The sequence below is a fragment of the Zingiber officinale genome, chromosome 7A, assembly GCF_018446385.1.
Source record: "Zingiber officinale cultivar Zhangliang chromosome 7A, Zo_v1.1, whole genome shotgun sequence".
NCBI classification, from domain to species: Eukaryota; Viridiplantae; Streptophyta; class Magnoliopsida; order Zingiberales; family Zingiberaceae; genus Zingiber; species Zingiber officinale.
In genome coordinates, this window is record NC_055998.1 from 140,951,470 (window position 1) to 140,970,605 (window position 19,136).

The following is a 19,136-nucleotide window of genomic DNA, read 5'->3' on the forward strand; positions in this document are numbered from 1 at the left end:
TGTTGGATCGATAATAATTCAGCTTCACTCCACCGAGATCGCCAGAATATCGTCCCCTGCGAGCGCGGTGCCCCTATCGACACTGCCGAGGCCATAAACGCTGCAGGGCTACCAAAGACATCCGGCGCACCATCGCCGAGCGACAAAAGAGGAACGCCAGAAAAGAAGACGTCCTCGTGGAACAGGAAGAGCAACCGGATCAAGGAGCAACTCGGCGATTTCTCCGCCATCTCCACGAGCCCCGGAGAAGAACCCGGCGTCTAGAATCAGGAGGATCCACCGCTTTTGGGGTTTGAAGGACCGCCGGGCCATCTGAAGGCGGTGCGATTGGTGACGGAGGGTGGCGACCAGGAATCGACGGTGCGATTAGGGTTTCAGGTTGCAGCTGCATTCTGTTTCTGGGGTCCGAGGCGAAGATGCGAGAGACCTCGATGGGCCGCTTTATTTAAGCCTGCTTATCAATGGGCCCGATTCGTTGGATGAAATCTTGACCGTTAGTTATTTTATGGACGGATGATAATGCCATTCTACCGCTTACATGCCACGAACCATTATTTTTGGTCCGTTAGATTTAGGATTAACATCTATGTCCAAACAGCGTACATCTTTTTTCCTTCTTCAGTGGCCGTAGGGTTCATTCTTACACTTTAGCCACTTATAGAACCTCGGTGAATGCTAAAACATGATCCGAGTTAAACAGCGGATCTGAACTGCTAAAGAACTTTGACCGATTGCTTTAAACCCGCGCTCGACCAGTTCGCCGTCATTCCGCATCCGATCGGAGATGGCTGTGATCACCGCCCTCGCCGTTCTGCCGGCTTCTTCCCAGTCCTCTCTCTTCCTCCGCCGCCTCCCTTTCGCACTCTCTGCTAAAGCCTCCTGCTACCCCTCGCCTCGGGCTTGCTCCGCCTCCCGATCCGCCGCCATCTTCTCCCCCATTCCGCGCTCGTCGCTTCCCCGACCCTGGACGCGTCTCGCCGCGGCCGAGCCTGACGAAGCAAAAATTGAGGTGGAGGTGGAAATTGATGGAGGAGGAGGCGCCGATGGGTCCGATCGCGGCTCGGATGATGGCGCAGGTGGGGGGAACGGTAAGAGCGGAGGCGGGGATTCCGAGGAGAGCGAAGAGGGGGGAGCGGATAAGGAGAAGGGGGAGAAACCGAGTGGGATGTTAATGTCGCAGAAGATCACGCTGGCATATGCGGCCCTCGTTGGAGGTAATTTCATCTGATCGTTTTTGTCTAAGAAAGTGTAATCTGCGAAAGTGAATAGTTGTATGCAGGAGCTACATATCCTAAAATCTAGCATATTACAACCAGAATTTCTTTTCGATTTGTTCTATAATAGACTCAGCTTATTAGTGGAACCTCGTCTTCTATTTGCGGCATTTTGTTGTCTTTAAATCTTTCTCGTTCAGTTTTTTCTTGCAGGTGTCCACTGATTTACCAAAATAAATGCTATAGTTTATAAGTCAGATTTACTCTAGCAGTAAACTATAGTCATGAGATTTGGATCAGTTAATGATTTGGTCCGAGTCCTAGGTCACTATGTCTATCAATATGCAACTATTCCAAACTGATATCAGTTGGTTATTTGAGTTTGTGTGCGTGCATGTTCTTTGTTTCGTTCTCTGCTCTATTGCAATTTGTTTCCATGAATTGTATGAGACTGGTGAGGAGTTTTGTTCCTATTAGGCAGGTTGATTCCCAGTTATAGAGAAATGTAACACTGCAATATTTAAGACACATATAGCATATAACTTGAAAGTTAATTGAGGTGTAAATGCAACCTTGACTATTCTAGTTACATATATATTTTTGGCGCATAGAGCTGCTACATAAAACGAAAAATTGTTACTTGGGTTTTGCTACATAGTATTTTTGTCACTTTGGAAGGTAGTTGCACTTACAATATTCCTAGGGCATCAAGTGGGTGAATAAAATTGTCAATGCCGGTTCTGATCGTGGATGACAAAGATTGAGGGCTGTGTTAAGCATGGACAATCAGTGTTCTATTGTCTAAATCTGTATCTGACCCCAAATATTTGGGACAAACATAGCTTGATGATGAGGATGATTAAATGGTGAGAATGAAATAAATGTTCTTCACCTCCTCTAAGTTCGAACTAATCTACTTGATCATGTATATCCTACTTAGTTTAGTTAGTTAGTCAAGATGAATTTTACTGAGACTATGGTCACTAACAAAAAAATTGTGAGCTTTGTCTAAGCTCAATTTATGTGACAACTAGAGAAAAGAATGGGGACAAAGAGAAGGGGAAAGGAACCTGCTGGCATGTCAATAGATCTTTCCCAATAAAGTACCTTCTCATATTAATTGCTCTAGGCATATATCCAGTGTATGACCACATTACATTTGCCTAATGTTGCTTAAGTCTTATGTTGCCTAATCAATCCTTAGCTTGTTAAAGTTTAAATCAATAGTGATTTAATTGATCTAGTTTGGACTTAATAAACATATTTTATTCTCTCTTTCTTGAACATATTGTTATGGGTTGAAGAATTTATTTCTTTGCTTTTTCACCAGAAAACTTATTCTCTGGATTGCCTAGGCCAACGTGTAAAACTTTATTTTGGAGCAGCATATGCTTGTATTTACTACGTACGTTTTTAATAGACCGATTGCATCAGGTTCGGTGTTACTTGGTCCATCATTTGAAACCTTGGAGCTATTTTTTTTATAAACTTTCCAGATATTATTCAAGTGATGAATGGTGGTCTTAAAACTAGGAGTAATTGTTGAAGAGACCATCTCTATTTTGTGTTCAACTCTTCTATCTTAAGAATGTGTTGACACTAGTTGAATGGAGAGGAATGAGAGGAGAAGAGAGAAAGGAAAGAAAAATCCTCCCTCATTTACCTCAGCTTCGTTGAGGGAGATAAAAGGAGAGGGGAAATTGCTCTCATCGTCATCTTCCTGGTTTGCTTGCCTTGCCCTCAAAATTGGCCCACCATCCAGATGCGGAAACCCCACAGCCGCACTGAGCTCCCCCACTACCAGTGGAACCTCTTCGCGTGACTGCACAAGCTCCTTGCCATGATCCGAAACAATACAGATGTGATTTGGATGGATGCGATTTGGAGCCAAATTGCTTGTGCAGAATCTGAAACAATACAGATGTGATTTGGAGGCAAATTGCTTCTACGGGATTCGTGGCAACTTCTTTGTTCTTAAAATTTGATAAGCTAAACAGAGGAAAGCACTTCATAATCTATGCTTTCTGTTGTTCTATTTTCAAATCGACGGGGGTAACACAACATAAGGAAAATACTCTTTGGGGGAACCATGGAAAAGCTACATCATTCGTGCAATAAATGGCTGCTAATCTCCACTCTACTATGGTTGCTCTCCTGATAGATCTAATCTATTGGGGATTTTTATCAGACTTGGATCACTATCTTGTTTCTAGCTGGCCCTACATTTTTTTTTTTTTTTTTTTGAGATTTCTTAGGTTCTTACAACAAATGTTGTTTGTTCTTGTAAATGCCACCACTTTTATTGCTGATATATATTTTCAAAAGGGTACACTCCCCTTGGAAATATCTTCAATGCAAAACTGAGGGTAATCTTGCTTTTGTAAATTGCTCTACTCTAGATGTCCTTCATGCGTATTAGTATATTCCCAACATTGCCTGGAGATGGTTCTTGTAATTGGTGGAGCCTGTTGATTGTTTATAATTGTGGCGTGGGTAATATTATCCAAGTAACTTGGAAGTTATAATTGTTCATACTGTTCAAAATACTGTATCGCCATTGGAGCTTCCTATATTTTAGCGCTCACTTAGATCCTCTCTTAACTTTTAAAGAAGTATTTTGTCCATCATCATGTCTAATCATTCTTAATGGTATATGATTCGACATTCCATCTTGGATGTGATTAGATATGTAGTATGGAGATCCTTTGATGGAAGCATTTAAATAATTATGGACTTGTTTGGCATGAGAGTTATTTTTTCCAGATCCTGAGATTTCATGGCAAACATAGGCAATCTTTGTTTGGCTATTATGGCTAATTAGATTTGATGGGTTAATATTTTTCCTCAGAAGATGAGATTGATAACCATTCAAACATCCAATAATTGGACATTATAGTCCTAGAAACTAATAACTGACATTGTATTAATTATGTCCAGATCCTTGCAGTGTTTGGAACTAATAATTTTTTTATTTTTATTTTTATTTTTATAAAATATACTATACTAGATCGCATAACATTGCTTGGGTTTCATTATATTCTCATCTTACTGAATTGTATAAGATCAGTAACAGGCATTGATGATGTTTCTTTTTGTTTTAATTGACACCCTCTCAGTTGGTGGAATCATGGGATATGTTAAAGGTGGCAGTCAGAAGTCGTTGGCTGCAGGAGGGATATCGGCCTTGCTACTGTATTTCGTGTACACACAACTTCCAGTGAGGCCAGCTTTCGCTTCATCTCTCGGTCTAGGTATGGCAACAACATCAGTCAATATTCCTCCTCATGTCTCCACTACACTAATGCTTTCTTTCCTCTGTTGAATGCCTCCTCCACATCCAGGTCTATCTGCAGCTCTCCTCGTAGTCATGGGTTCTCGCTTCAGGAGGTCCGGGAAGATCTTTCCAGCAGGTGTTGTATCTCTTATCTCATTGGTCATGGTTGCTGGCTATTCTCATGGAATTCTCCGTAGCTCGCATATCTAATGTCTCGATATGAGTTTGAATTGTAGAAACTCTTCTTTTCTGGTTCCTGTAGACTCGACTGAGCATGTCTTGTGGACATCTAACTTTGATGCTTGGCAGATATTTTCTTCTGCAAATTGTACCTTTTCCACCTTCCATCCCATGGAATAATCGAGTTCCATAGGATAAGAGATAGGGTAGAATAATAGACCGGCTTGTTTATGATAATGATTCCGTGAAATTATAAGGTCCTCTGAAGAGAAATATCACCTTTCCGTGTATCACTTTTATGCCTTCCTATCTCCTGATATCACCGTTCCTTTATGCTTTTCCATTGATACCATCACTGCTAGGTTAGCAATCCTGAGGATGATGCAATAGCTTCCTTCTTTTTTTCTCTCATCTTTTTTGTGGCAATTACATACGTCTCATTCTTCTTTCTTCCTTTGCCTGCTTCTTTTGTCCCCATTTGCAGTTGATTCACATTGAAGGTAAACCATTTTCATACTTCAGCATTAAGGTCAGTAGCTACACAAACTCTTTTCCTTTTCATTAAACTAGTGTTTTGTTTTTCTCTTACACCAGTAAGTGAACACCGCACTTCCTTTTGTTTTTATTTTATTTTATTTTATGATTTTCTTGATCCCTGCATTTGCTTTCACGTTTTGGCTTCCCCTTGGGAAGTGTTCCCCCTATGAAAGGGTGGCAATTGGCAATGATAAGATGCCAAGAATCAGGACCATCTTATCTTGCTGAGGGAATCCATTTGGGACTCCACCTTCCATCCTACTTTAGCCTTAGTGGTCACAGAAGGAGAGTCTTGTGGAGAACTCGAAATGTCACATCTCAAATTTGGTGCAGTGATTCTGACTCTAATTCAGCTCCTACTGCTTCAGCAATTATTAAAGTAGTTGATTTAATTAAGGGACAGTCTTGTGCCTCTGTAATTCCTCCTTGTGCATCTATTCCACCCTTTGGCTCTAGACTTGCTGTCTGTTCTTCCCCTCCTTCGAAAAAGGAAGCATCTTTGCTGAGATCATCCAGTTCCCACTATAAAGTCCCCTTCTTGCCTTTGCTCTCTTCTCTGTCCTCCTTTCTCAAGAACACACAGTTCTATGAGCATCTCTATAGAGTACTGCTACTCCAAGCTTGAGCTGGTCCGGTGTCTTAAGGAGGCTGCCCTCTTTTTTGCTCTCCTCCTCAAGTGGCTGCTCCTCCCCAGCCACGCCTGGTGGTTGCCGTCTCCTTCTCCCTCCACCTACTTGGAGGACACAGCCGCTGCGGCCGAGGCCAGAGCCCGCTGCCGCGCCGCAGCGGTGAGGGCTGCCCTCCGTGTCACAGCCTATGAGGACCTCGTGGAGACGGCGGAGGAGGTAAGGTCCGCTGGCGTTGGGGTCGGAGTCACGTGCGCGGTGTGCCTGAGTGAGATGGCAGCGAGGGACGTCGTGTGGGAGCTGACCAACTGCCGGCATGTGTTCCACAAAGGCTGCTTGGACCGGTGGCTCGACCACGACGAGCACCTCAGCTGCCCTCTCTGCCGCACTGCCCTTCTCCCGGTCCAGCAGTCGCCGCCCCTGCCTCCGGCAGAACCCAGCTGGGCCGTCGAGCGCCTGCTCTACTTCTTCGGGGATGACCATCTCCTCGCGCCTCCTCCATAGCTCCAACTCATTTTTTTTTATTATTCAGAAACTTATTTTCTCATTTTTACATTAAGCTGTACCGAAATTCCCAAAGTATAGGAGAGGTTTTCACATATTTATTTTAGATTTTCTCATAATAAAAATACATAACGATAGTATTCCTGTGCTATATTGAGCTTTGCTGATATACAGCGTCTATCGTTCCTGATGTGAAAATACAGATGTTGAATTTCAATTATATACAAATATGTCTGAAATTTCTCTAAAAGTTATCGAGAGCAACAAGTTAATCAATTTTAAATTTAATAAATTATTTTAATTGAGGCTAAAATTAGGCCACAGGATATTAGTACACGTGATATTATTGCCCCCGGGCATGATGTTGTATTAAGAGATACAATGCTTTCCTAAGCAACGAAGATTTCTTGGATTTATTTAGGTTAGAACGTGAGGTTGAACTGTCCATCTCAGAATTAGTCACGCCATAAAAGTTAAATATCCGGAAAAAAAAAAAAAGAATTGCTTGCTTAATGGGCCAGGCTAATTAAGACCCAACTTGAATTGGATTATATCGACATGGCCTAATTTGAGCATCGGCCGAGAGGTAGTAGTTGGATCGTGCTCAAGCTTTATGCTCCATTTTTATTTTTTTTTATTTTTTTTAAATAAAATTTTAAAATAATTGTTAAAGATTAAAACTTAGTTAAGATTTTTAGAAAAACTAGGAATCCATCATTAAAACCAATTCTTTAAGTAACATCAGTCACTAATGTACTATCTCCGGCGCTATGAGTGACGAATGTACTATCTCTGACGTTATGGTGCTAGTTGTCATCTAGATATTCATCATTCGACTATAATGTATTTATAAATTTTTTTTCTGCTTTACCTTTTTTCTAGATAGTGGAAGTACATTCTAAAGGTATCGTTAAAGTTATAATTTCACCTTTTCCTACCTAAATCAAATTAAAAAAATTAACAAAATTCTATCAAATCCATCTACATACTCGAATATGAAAAATCCCATACCCGATCAATTGATTATTTAATTGAATCTAAAAAATTTCTTTATACTCTTTTCATATTGGATCCTCCATGGGTTAAGAGGAAAATGTCATCACTAGCCAGGGCTCCTACCTCTCGAGTGGTAATATAATTGACATTGAGACTAATCTAGCCAGGGCTCCTACCTCTCGGGTGGCATTAGAAATGACATTAAGACTAATACTCGTCGATTTGGTTCCAATCTTAAAACCTTCTAGAACTTGACCTAGATTGACTAAGGACATGTTTTTCGGTACTTGACAAACCTCCATGAATGCAACAAGGTAAACAAGCAATTTGGAACATGATTTCATCTACTAAGGCACCACAAAGATCTACAAAGAGGCGAGCTAGAGACGATGTAAATTGCTAGTTTAGCAACACAAAGATCATTCATGGAATGTTCGCAAGTAGATACAGTACCTAGTGTCTTACTGTCATCCAAATTTTACCAGTTGTAATACGTCGGTCGCAGAAAACCCGACTTCATAGTACACTCCCGTGCAATATAATCATGGAATCCGGAACAGGCAATCATATCGAAGCAGCTATTTCAAATGCATCATGCTTTACATGACCACACAGATTCACTTTCGCATCCTCCATATCAACTTCACTCTGACACGGCTGAATCCCCTGTGCCACCGCCATCCATAACAACCGGAACTGAAACAGCTTTCTGATCACTGACATCTTGCATGGTCTGATCATTTTCTTCTGAATTTGTTACAACTTCAATGCCCGTGGAATTAGAAAGAAGAGGAACATCAATTGTGTTTTCAACACCAACATCGTCCATCATTTTCTCTTGAATGACTTGAGATATTTCTCCAGTGACCTCCAAGTAGTTGTTGGCAGGTGCCTGCTCATTATCGTTCTCTTCAATTATGACTTGAGATGCTCCTCCGGTGACCTCCAAGTAGTTGTCGGCAGGTGCCTGCTCATTATCGCGCATACTATCAGTTTCTGCTATTGTTTCCACAGTCAATTGGCTTGTTTCGGTAGGAGGAGCAGACACCTCAACGGAAGTGCCGGCTTCAGTAATATCAGCATTGAGCTGATCTTTCTTGTCTGGCAGTTCATCCATAACATCAATTTCTGTTGCCTTGTCTTCTTCAAGAGCACAGTTCCTAGCAGCTTCTTCCTCGAGAGCTCGAGCCCTAGCAGCATTTTCTTCTTCAAGCTGCAGTCGCATTTTGTGTTCCTCCAATAACCTTGCTTCTTCCTCAAGAGCTCGAGCCCTAGCAGCATTTTCTTCTTCAAGCTGCAGTCGCATTTTGTGTTCCTCCAATAACCTTTTTACTCGATCATGCTCAGCTAATAGACCAGCATATCTACTTTGCAAACTTTCTTCGAGTGTTTTTTGCTTGTTGACTTCTTCGACTAAACTGTTAACTCTTAAGGTGGATGCCAGTAGCTCCTGCTTTTGTAAGACTTTAAAGCACTCCAGTTCTGTTGCAGCAGTGTCCATTTGCTTGAATGTAGCTTCGGTCTGCGACCACAACTTTTCGGCCCTTGTCTGCTCAATTCAGGAACAAATTGAATTATTATTTTAACTTGGAAAATAAAATGAAACAAATAAATGATAAAAAGTGTCCGGAAAAAAAAAACTAGATCTCCATAAATAGTTCTTAACATTCACAAATTCTTATCTTTCCACCTAGATATTTGACTACAAATTACTTCAGAAATAATTGCCAGCAGGATCTTGGCATAATTAGAAAAAAAATAATAGAAAGGCACAAAAAAGTATCCAAGTAGATGCGGCAAAACAAGCATTGTCAAGAAAGCCAAATTGAAGATTTTGGCATACCTGGTATCCATGCGTGAGAACTTTAATTTTCTGTTCGAGACGTGTGGCTCGCTTCGCTTCTTCATCCACTCTTTTCTTCACCATGTCAAATTCATTTTGCAAGGAAGCAAGTTTCTCACTGTTACCAGCAACACTTGCAAGACCAAAGGTGCTACGAGCAGGAAAGAACATGAGATCTTCTTGGCATGCATCTCGGGCTTTGACAAAATCATCAAAAGATTCACTCTCATGACTCATTGCCACACGGAGGAACTGAATTTCTTCCTTTATCAAAGAATCAGCCTGCAAAAATGTTACCAACAACAATTTTGAAAACAATGATATGCATGCTTCTAAAAATTGAAGCAAAAAAGAAAACATACGACAATGACCAAGTAAACTGCTACACAAATTGGTCTGGAACAAAAAGCAAAACTAAAAAAAGGAATGTCAAGCATGCTATCATTATCAGTTCCACAGAATAGGGAGGGTCGAATTCCATGCGAGAAAATCAAAATGTGTCAGCAAATCGACCATTGCCTCCTTCAGCTTTCTTATTTGGAACCCAACCTGAGAACAATAGATGTTTATTTATGGAAAAAGATGCTAACATGAATGGTCAAAAGATTTATAATTAAGGGTATAAGGCCAGTAGCTAATGCAACAAATCATCCTAATTGCTGGACCTTGCATGAGCAAAAACTAATTCATTCAGGATCAAAAAAATACTACAGGGAAATCCCCTGATGAGAATCAGGGCTGGGTTGTCACCTGTTATATTCAGAGGTAAAGCAGTGATTCCAAGCGATTTCTTGTTTTACTTTTCCTTTGAATATTTAGAATGCATATTCATTATCATCATGCTTTTGTACCAACTTACCATAGAAAAATGTCTAAACAGAATATTGTATCAAAAATATAAAATAGTTCAGTTTGATAGCGACATTAAAATGGAAGCAAAACATTTATCTTGAACTATTTTTTAATTGAAGGAAACAATTCCCAATTTAACATCCCTAACTAAATCAAGTTTAGAAATTTTATATCAGGTTACCAGGGGAAAAAGGAAATAAAAAGAATAAAAGCATTAGCACACCTCCTTCAGCTGATCTTCCTCGAAATCTTCGAGTTCAGGAACTGCAGATAATTTACCATTTGACATTCGTTTGGTCCCTTTCTTTTTCTTCTCATCTGATTTCTCAGAGATTGGATACTTAGCATTGTCATGTTCTAATAAAGCAAGAAGTTCTCTATTTATCATTTCATCAGCCTGCTCAAATGGAGTAGGAGGGACAAAGGAGCTCCTGTCCTCATCCCCCCTCATAAGCGACTTCTTAATAATCTCTAGAGAAGCAGCAGGTGGTCTAGGAAGTTCTCTCTGAAGTACTTTAGATCTCTTCCTGAGTAAGGCCTCCAGCCTTGCCTGTTCCTGTGCCCTCTCCCTAGCTATTCTGTCAGACATGTCCTCTTCAATTTTCTCCTCAGCCTCTTCAGCCTCCTCAGGAATGGGTTGAATTCCTATCTGATACTCATCCTTAGCTTGTGGCAGGTTGGTTAGCCCATAACGTAAATTTCTTTTCAATTCAGCCTGCTGATGAAGCTCAAGTTTAGAAGTATCTCGCACATCAAGGTCTTCATTTATGTGAAGTTCATCCCTGAATGGTGTCCCCTTTGGTGTCATACTAAAAGAATATCCATCTCTAGGAGTCATGCCAAATCTGGGGGTAACACCAGGCCCAGGAGTAGCTGATGGAGTGGCTGATGGAGTAGCCATTGGATTTGGAGTCTGAATTTCCCTTTTCCTTGGTGTGACACCAGAGAAATCGGACGGATGCAACACAGGATTCTCCCCACCCAAAAGTGGTGTCTGAGACTCTCTCAGTCTTGCAAGATTTTCAGCTTCCATCATAACTGCATCACCTTTTCCACCAGGTGTTCTCTGTGGGGTGCGCAAGGGAGTGATTCCTAGTCTTGGAGTCTGAGAATAATTTGCAAGGAGTGCTCGCGTAGCACTACTACCTTCAGCAAGTTCCTCATTGGCTAACAAAAGATCACTTGCATAACCCATTTTTGCAATTTCCTCCAACTCCTGATCCAAAATTTGTGGTGCTGGAAGCATCAGTTTAGACCTTTTCCTAACTGCTTCTGGATCATTAAGTTTGTTGGCTTGCAAAATTGCAGCAGGGGTATCCTGTCTTTGTGCTATCTTGTTTTTAGCAATATCTTGTTTCCTTAACTGTGCTTCAACATCAGCTCTCGTTCTTCCTTCAAGCTCCTCGATGGTGGTTGGATATTTGGGTTGCTCTGCTGACCTATCTTCACCTGAAACATCAAAGAATCCTGGGGGAGGTCTCTTCTCAAAGGGTATTTCTAAATTATAGTCAATTCCTTTCCTTTTTCTCTTCCTATGTCTGTTATAAATTCCAGCTGCCTTCAGTTCTCTTCTTTTCTGCAAGGATGCAAGCCTCCTTGCCTCCTCAAGCTGTTTCTCCCTTGCCTTTCTTTTGGCCTTCTTGCCTCTAGTATTAGCTAACCGAGCACGTGCTTCTGAAAGCATTTCCTTTTCATCCTCATCCATATCCACAGGATCAGGTCGTGCAGGTTTTGACTCAGGGTTTGGGTCTATCTCTCCTGGGCGCAATTTTCGTGGGTCATCACCTGGTTCATAGTTCTCGTCTTTTGCACAAGCTGCATCAAGTAGCTTTTCATAGCGTTCAAGACACTGGGATGGTGTTCGACCCACAATTGGAGCAATTGTTCTCCATTGAGTAGGCATGAGCTTGGCAAGATGAAGCAGTTTCTCATCCTCTTCCCTTGTCCACTCTGTCTGAAAAATCAAAAGGAGCTTCAATTGATAGTTTTTTCAATAGAGCAAAGTAATTAAATCAAAATTAAAATTTACAAAATGACAAACAAATTACAATATTGATTATTGATTAGTGATTATCAGAAATGCATAATTTTTTCCCATGGAAAGCAAAAAATCTATATTAGTACTCAAAGTTACAAATGCTGAAGGTGGTTCATTAATTTTTTTCTACAAGTGGGATTAAAGTTCTTTTTGATGAAAAAAAAATACATTATGCAAGCTCCTTTGTACTAAAGCCTTGCTACATTTTGGTGCTCCAAGATCCAATTTTCATATTGCTTGTTGAAATATGGTACTTGGATTTTCCATTTACCCCTTCACCCATGTCAAACATTTGATACTATGACACCTACATTCTAGGTGAACAGTTAGCACCTCTATTGATCACAAGTAAAAAGATGTAGAAAAATCCTTGTAGGCACTTAGATTAATACAATTGTAACAGATCCATATCCAAGTTCAAGTAACATAATCACTGAATACACCCAACCATTAGAAAAAGCATTTTACACTACTTTTTTCAAATATGGTCTAGTCAATGGCAGAGCCATATTAGAGGGAGTGGCAATGGACAATATGCTTAAAACAATAAAAGATAAATTGATAGCAATGGTATTTATATATTTTGGCACCATAGTTATTGAGACAAAAATTACAGAATGGTTCGTCATCTATATTTCCTTCAATATCACCATGCATTTCATTCTTGTATAACTTTTTCCTTTTGAGGGAGTGGCAATGGACAATATGCTTAAAACAATAAAAGATAAATTGATAGCAATGGTATTTATATATTTTGGCACCATAGTTATTGAGACAAAAATTACAGAATGGTTCGTCATCAATATTTCCTTCAATATCACCATGCATTTCATTCTTGTATAACTTTTTCCTTTTATGGTATATGATTTGACCCCACTTGAAATAAATGTTGGTTCCACCATATGACAAATTCACATAGACCAAAGAATTATAAATTGGTAATACCATGACAATCTTTGAAAATAATCCACAGTGCTATGTCAAGGTGACGTGAGGTGTTAAGTAAACCAAATGTACAAAATATTACAGTATTGTATTTTCAATTGATTAAGCAAAGAAGCATAATTTTGATATTGAATGTTTGGGTATTCAGGGGCAATCTTACATGCAATTTTTAACCTAGAGGGTGTGTATGTGTAATTAGGCTCTAGGATGAGGAGCTCCATGTAATCTATCAAAAATAATGAATAATAAAAGGTAGAGGATAATTCATTGTACTTTGTTGAATCAAAATTTCAATTAGCAGACATGAATTTAAGCTACTTGGTACAAGTGGCAAGTGGCAAATTGCTAGAATGCTACCATAAAACAATAAGAAGTCACGATTTGTTAGCAAATTGCTAGAATGTACAACCGTGAATATGTACATACCCACAATCCCACTAGTATAATATATAAGGCTTATAAAGCCAGCAATCAAGAGGATTCAAGTCTATACAAAAGAAGGGTTTATTTGTTAGGAGATACTTTTCTAACCGTTAACCATTGAAAGATGAACATTATTCATTCCAACAACAATAGGTTGTCATGTTTTGCCTAGGTTTCCAACATAAGCAACAGAGTAAGGGAAAAAATAACATAGAACTTGAAAATTACCTTCTTGATAGATGGATCGAGCCACTCATACCATCTAGCCTTGCATTGCTTGGCAGACTTACGAACAAGGAGGGAAGATATCCTAGCCCACTGATTCTTCCCATACTTCATAACCGCAGCTTTCAGGATCTCATCCTCAGTGTTCTTCCACACACCACCCTTTATCATAATCCTCATCTTGGCTGTTTCTGATGTAGCCTCTTCTTCCTAGCAACTTCTCCTACATTCGACAGATAGACATGGGAATAGTGTAGATATAAAAACTGAACCAGAAATCGAATCAAATCAGGAAAACCTAGGAGGCGAGAGGTTATTCTAAATTTTAACATGAGCAAAAGCGCGTTGTTAAATTTTAACATGAGAAAACGTCCGATCTAAAGGCCTGACGAACCTGATGCTACGGCGCCTATACGTTCCCGATTTTCTCGTCTGGAACGGCAAACAGAGCCTTTCTCACGGGTTGAACGAGGAACGTGAATAACAGGAAACCCTAGGAGGCGCGATGTTGAGGAGGTAGAAGTAACGAGGGCTGCGGCGGAGGAGGATAGAACCGCTGCGTGTCGCACTGAACCGCCGACGGAACCATTTAATATTATTGGATACCATCTGGGTCCCTCCTGTAAGAGTCACCACTCTGAGGGGTAACTTTGTGGGTGCTGATTGGATTCAAGAATAATTTCTAATAATAAGAGACCCTTTATATTGAGAATATATATATATAATATTTTATCTTATTTTTTAATATAACAGATCGCATCTTTCATGAATATCTGAAACTCAATCTTAAATCACAGATACCATTTTATTATTATTATTTATAAATTAAATCTGATTTATTGGTGATATGAGTTATGATAAATGACCCTGGTAGTAAAAAGAAAACAGCGTGATGGAATAAGGAATGAGCAGGAGGGAGGTACAGTGGTAGGCTCGGGAGTAAAAGATCGGTCGAACATAATAGACCTGTCAAACATATGAGTTCAATAAAATCAACAATATATTAACGAGCTCGGACAACAAAACATCAAAACAGTAATACTCTTTTTGCCCGATTTATCAAGAAAAATTAAACTAGTGCCAGAATCAACAACATATCATATTAATGAGATTGGAAAAAAAAACATCAAAACAGTAATATTCTTTTCGCCCAGTTTATCAAAAAAAATTAACAAAACAATAATATTTTTTTGCCCGGCTTATCAAGAAAAATTAAACTAATGCTAGAATCAACAACATATTAATGAGATTGGACAATAAAGCGTCAAAACAGTAATATTCTTTTCGCCTAGCTTATCAAGAAAAATTAAACTAATGCTAGAATCAACAACATATTAATGAGATCGGACAACAAAGCATCAAAACAGTAATATGCTTTTCGTCCGAATCAAAAGATATCGACTGTGGCTCCTCGGTAACAACAATGACGCGATCGGTGCAGTCCACGAGGAGCCATGCGGTGATGAGCGGCCGGACATTGACGACCACCTTCAGACACTCTTTCTACAATGCCTTGGCCTCCTCTTGGCACTCCATCAGTGAGAGAGATATGCCCCTTCGGGGTGGTGCGATGGTTAAGACATAGGGTGTTACCACATGAGGTCTTAGGGTTGAAACTTGGCATGACCGAGCATAACCTCCCCCATGTCTTGGTCATTTGCACTAATGGCTAGTAGTCACCCGTGATTTACCTCCTCCATGTTGACCTAGGGACGGGTTGGTGGGGGCGCTGGGGGCGAGCGAATCGCCTTTTGCCACATCAGAGAGAGAGATATGACTTCCGAAGATGAGGCAAACGCCGAAACAAAAGGGGGGGGGGGGTCGATCAAGAGGAACGAGCTAGGGATCGAGAAGAGACAGATGGAAAGGTCTGACTAAGAGATCGCCATAGAGAACGGATGAACTGGAGAGGATGAGGAAGGGGAGAGGATATAGGGCTAGGGCTTCAACTTGATAATTTTTTTAGTCTGAATAACTCTTAGCGGCTTAACTCACTTAGACCCTTATTATTTTTAGTCTCAAATATAGAATAATTAATACTTTAGTGAAATTATTCTCATTTTAGTGAAACAAACATTTTGAAAACAAACAAACATTTATTTGATTTTTAAAACCCTAGGAGGTGAGATGTTGAGGAGGCAGAAGCAACGAGGGCTATAACTAGGGTAAACTAGTGACGGAGGAGGATAGAACCGCTGCGTGTCGCAGTGAGCTGTCCGCGTCATTCTCCTTTAATGCACTCGGGTCTCTACTCGCCCACGGAACCGTTTAATATCATTGGATACCATCTGGGTCCCTCCTGTAAAGTCACCACTCTGAGAGGATACATTGGGACGCTGTCTATTCCGCGTTCGCTTCACACTGAACGGGTTACTTTGTGGGTGTTGATTCTGGATACAAGAATAATTTCTGATAATAACACTACAAGAATATATGCTTTTAATGACATTTAAAAGTGACATCATATACTACCTATACCGACACTTTTAATATAGTGACATTAAGTCAAAATGTCCTCTATAGTGATGTCGTCTAAAGTCTCGTGACATTTCATAATGCCACTATAGCATAAAAATAATCACACCATTAATGTCATAAATAACTATTATAGTGACAAAAAAATGTCACTATAAAATTTGTAATGACATTTATGCATGCCTTGTTATTATAGTAATGATGACAAATTTATATGTCCTTTAAAATCATTCAATAGGACAACTATAAATGTTTTGTATTTTATTTATAGTGACAATAAAAAATGTCCTTAATGATAGTTTATAAGGTTAATTTAAAATGCTTCATTATGTAATTTTTAATGACACTTACAAATGTCTTCTATATTAGTCTATAAAGACATTAAAAATTATCATTAATAGTTATTTATGATGATTCTTTTCATGATATAAAAAATGACATATATTATGAAATATGTCATCCATTTTCATGACATAATATTCACGCATATAACATATTAACAGAAATACACATAAAAAGTTTTAAAATAGAAATTAAAGTGCTAATCAATAATTGTCATTAATTTCCCAATCCATAAGGCTAATAAATTTGTCACATCAAAAAATATTTATATATCAATTACAAATGTACCCAATGTATTTAGTTTAAGAACTAGCAAAAAATCAAGTCTCTTAAAGCAAAACATAACCAAACTTGTGGTGCATCTTCATTCTTCAACCATCGCTTCTTAAACAAAATCCAATATTCTTGTCACCTACAATAAAAATTCATATATTTGTGTAAATAAAATAAAGTAAAAAAAACATAAACTAAAGAGATTAAAATTTAATTTGAACTAGTGAATATTTATCAAATGATAAGCCGGGAAAGCTCCACAACATCAAATATAATTAGTTTTAAAAGACACTGACGTTAACATTTACCTTACTATTGTGCCACAAAACTCCAAATGCATCTAGTAGAAGTCTTCTTCATTAACCGTCAACTGCAAATATAATTAAAAAGTGTCATAACATGATGGACATATATAATAAATTTTAGTTCATTAAAAAGTTTCACATCATACCAAATAACAAGGCCAAGCTATCATTCCTCCAAGTACATCCTCAAACATTTGTAAAAGATCATATGGGCTAATCAAACTCTCTTCGTGTTCTAGGACAACTAGAACTTGTATTTCGCACCAATTTGGTCCCAACACCTATCTTCCTACTTCAGTATTTGGATCCATGCTACGTACAACTCCTTTTGCTACAATTTTCATCGAATCAAATAGACTTTTTATCGAGACAGAACATCCAATCTAACAATGCAAAAAGAGAAGGTTATGATGAAAACAAATATGATATACCATCAACAACAACAATTATGCTACATAAGATTATACATTATTGCTCAATCTAACCGAATTCTCAACTTCTCACAATAAGCAATAATACACATACTAGAAATCAATAACTGACTAACTCAATATAATTATAATCTCACACAAAACATATATAGCTTAGAAGAAAGCAGACTCTAACATATTAATACAAGTGAATTGGCAGTAGAATGAATTTTTTGCAGAAAGTAAACAAGACTTGAAAAATCTCACACAAAAACATAGCTTACAATAAATTAATAAATGGCTAACTCAAGATAATTATAATCTCACACAAAACATATATAGCTTACAAGAAAGCAAACTCTAACTCATTATGGCACGTCAAATAACACATAATATCAAAATAAACAACGAAAAAGCATTTATGCATCTAACTTATATTCTTAACCCCAAGACCATGCCGAATCAACAAAGTACTAACTCAATATAATAATAAAGTAATAAAACTGGATAAAGACTTTACCCTTAGAGATAAACTAACTGGATTAGGAAGTAATGGACTACTAGTTGATGTTGTGTGTTGTATACTGTTGTAATTTGAACCAAGGTTTTGGTTTGATTGATTGTCAATCTTTGATTCTAACATTGCAATGTGTTGGCCTTGCTTTCTAACTTGTTCATCCATTTTTTTCTAACTTTCTCTTTTGCTCCATCACTATTCTGTTGCATGTACTACGGCTTGGAACTTCTCCCCATAAATCAGATGGGTTAACACCATCACCAAACATACGTCTCGGCTTGGTCTATCTGGTCCAATGATTTGAGCAAATATGTCATTTTGACCAACTTGATCATCCTCATCTTCAAGAAGTTGATTTTCTAGTTCTTTCATTGCAGCCTTTACCAAAAAATCAAAAGCCATAATTTATACATAGTCATGATGAAAACAAATATCTTTGAAAGTAATATAAATGAAGTTTATAATGTAACTTACCAATTTTTCTGCCACAATGTTGCTTGAGGGGCTTCCATTAGCATGAGTGAAGCAAGCATGGAATAATTCGACTCGTGATGGAGGTCACCCCTTTTCTTTTCCCTAAAATTACAATTGTTAAAAATTTGTAGATTCTAATGCATGTCAATTATAAGATTAATAAGATAAATTACCAATTTTTGTTGCACTTGAACAAAAGATCTTCTTACAGTTGTCTGATTCATTATCTTTTACTTCCGAGCAGTCTTATTTTTTTCACTTCGTTCCTAATATATTAATTCAAAAATTGATACAAAATACAAAAGGAAAAGTGAAAATTTTCTAAATAGATAGAATGTTATATACCTTTGATTTTTCTGAATTCCACTGAAGAACTAATTTGACATATTGCTCTACAAAAGCTCTATTATCTCTTTCTTCTAGAAGAACTTGCATTGGCAACTCAGGATCATAATACTTCTTTTTTAGTTCTACCTTCCAATTTCTCCATTTTTTTGCTATTGAACGCAGTGTCCAACTTTCTGTTCCGGGAGGAAGGTCATACTTTTCCTACACAAGCATTTAGACAATTTACCCAAAGAATAAAAAATTATTTAATAATAAAATTAAACAATAATATTTCGATTACCTTTATAACATCTAACATTTTTTTCTTATTTTTTGGGGGCATTTTATGCCAATCT

At 38.5% G+C, this 19,136-nt stretch overlaps 3 protein-coding genes across 3 annotated transcripts; 2 read left to right on the forward strand and 1 right to left on the reverse strand.

The window, feature by feature from the left end:
- Position 1: 1 nt before the first annotated feature.
- Positions 2 to 4,814, forward strand: LOC122002952 (protein FATTY ACID EXPORT 2, chloroplastic-like). The gene is made up of 3 exons (XM_042558356.1): positions 2 to 1,214; positions 4,331 to 4,465; positions 4,556 to 4,814. The coding sequence occupies exons 1-3, from the start codon at positions 785 to 787 to the stop codon at positions 4,696 to 4,698; spliced, it is 708 nt and encodes a 235-aa protein (XP_042414290.1). The 5' UTR covers positions 2 to 784; the 3' UTR covers positions 4,699 to 4,814.
- A 978-nt stretch (positions 4,815 to 5,792) lies between these two features.
- On the forward strand, positions 5,793 to 6,335 carry LOC121999791 (putative RING-H2 finger protein ATL21C). Its single transcript, XM_042554424.1, has one exon. It carries the CDS (start codon positions 5,793 to 5,795, stop codon positions 6,333 to 6,335), a length of 543 nt encoding a protein of 180 aa, XP_042410358.1.
- A 1,381-nt stretch (positions 6,336 to 7,716) lies between these two features.
- Positions 7,717 to 14,237, reverse strand: LOC122002953 (cell division cycle 5-like protein). The gene is made up of 5 exons (XM_042558357.1): positions 14,052 to 14,237; positions 13,661 to 13,880; positions 10,250 to 11,980; positions 9,175 to 9,456; positions 7,717 to 8,880 (listed from the first exon to the last, which is right to left on the reverse strand). Exons 2-5 carry the CDS (start codon positions 13,835 to 13,837, stop codon positions 7,975 to 7,977), a joined length of 3,096 nt encoding a protein of 1,031 aa, XP_042414291.1. The 5' UTR covers positions 13,838 to 13,880; positions 14,052 to 14,237; the 3' UTR covers positions 7,717 to 7,974.
- Between the last annotated feature and the right edge of the window lie 4,899 nt (positions 14,238 to 19,136).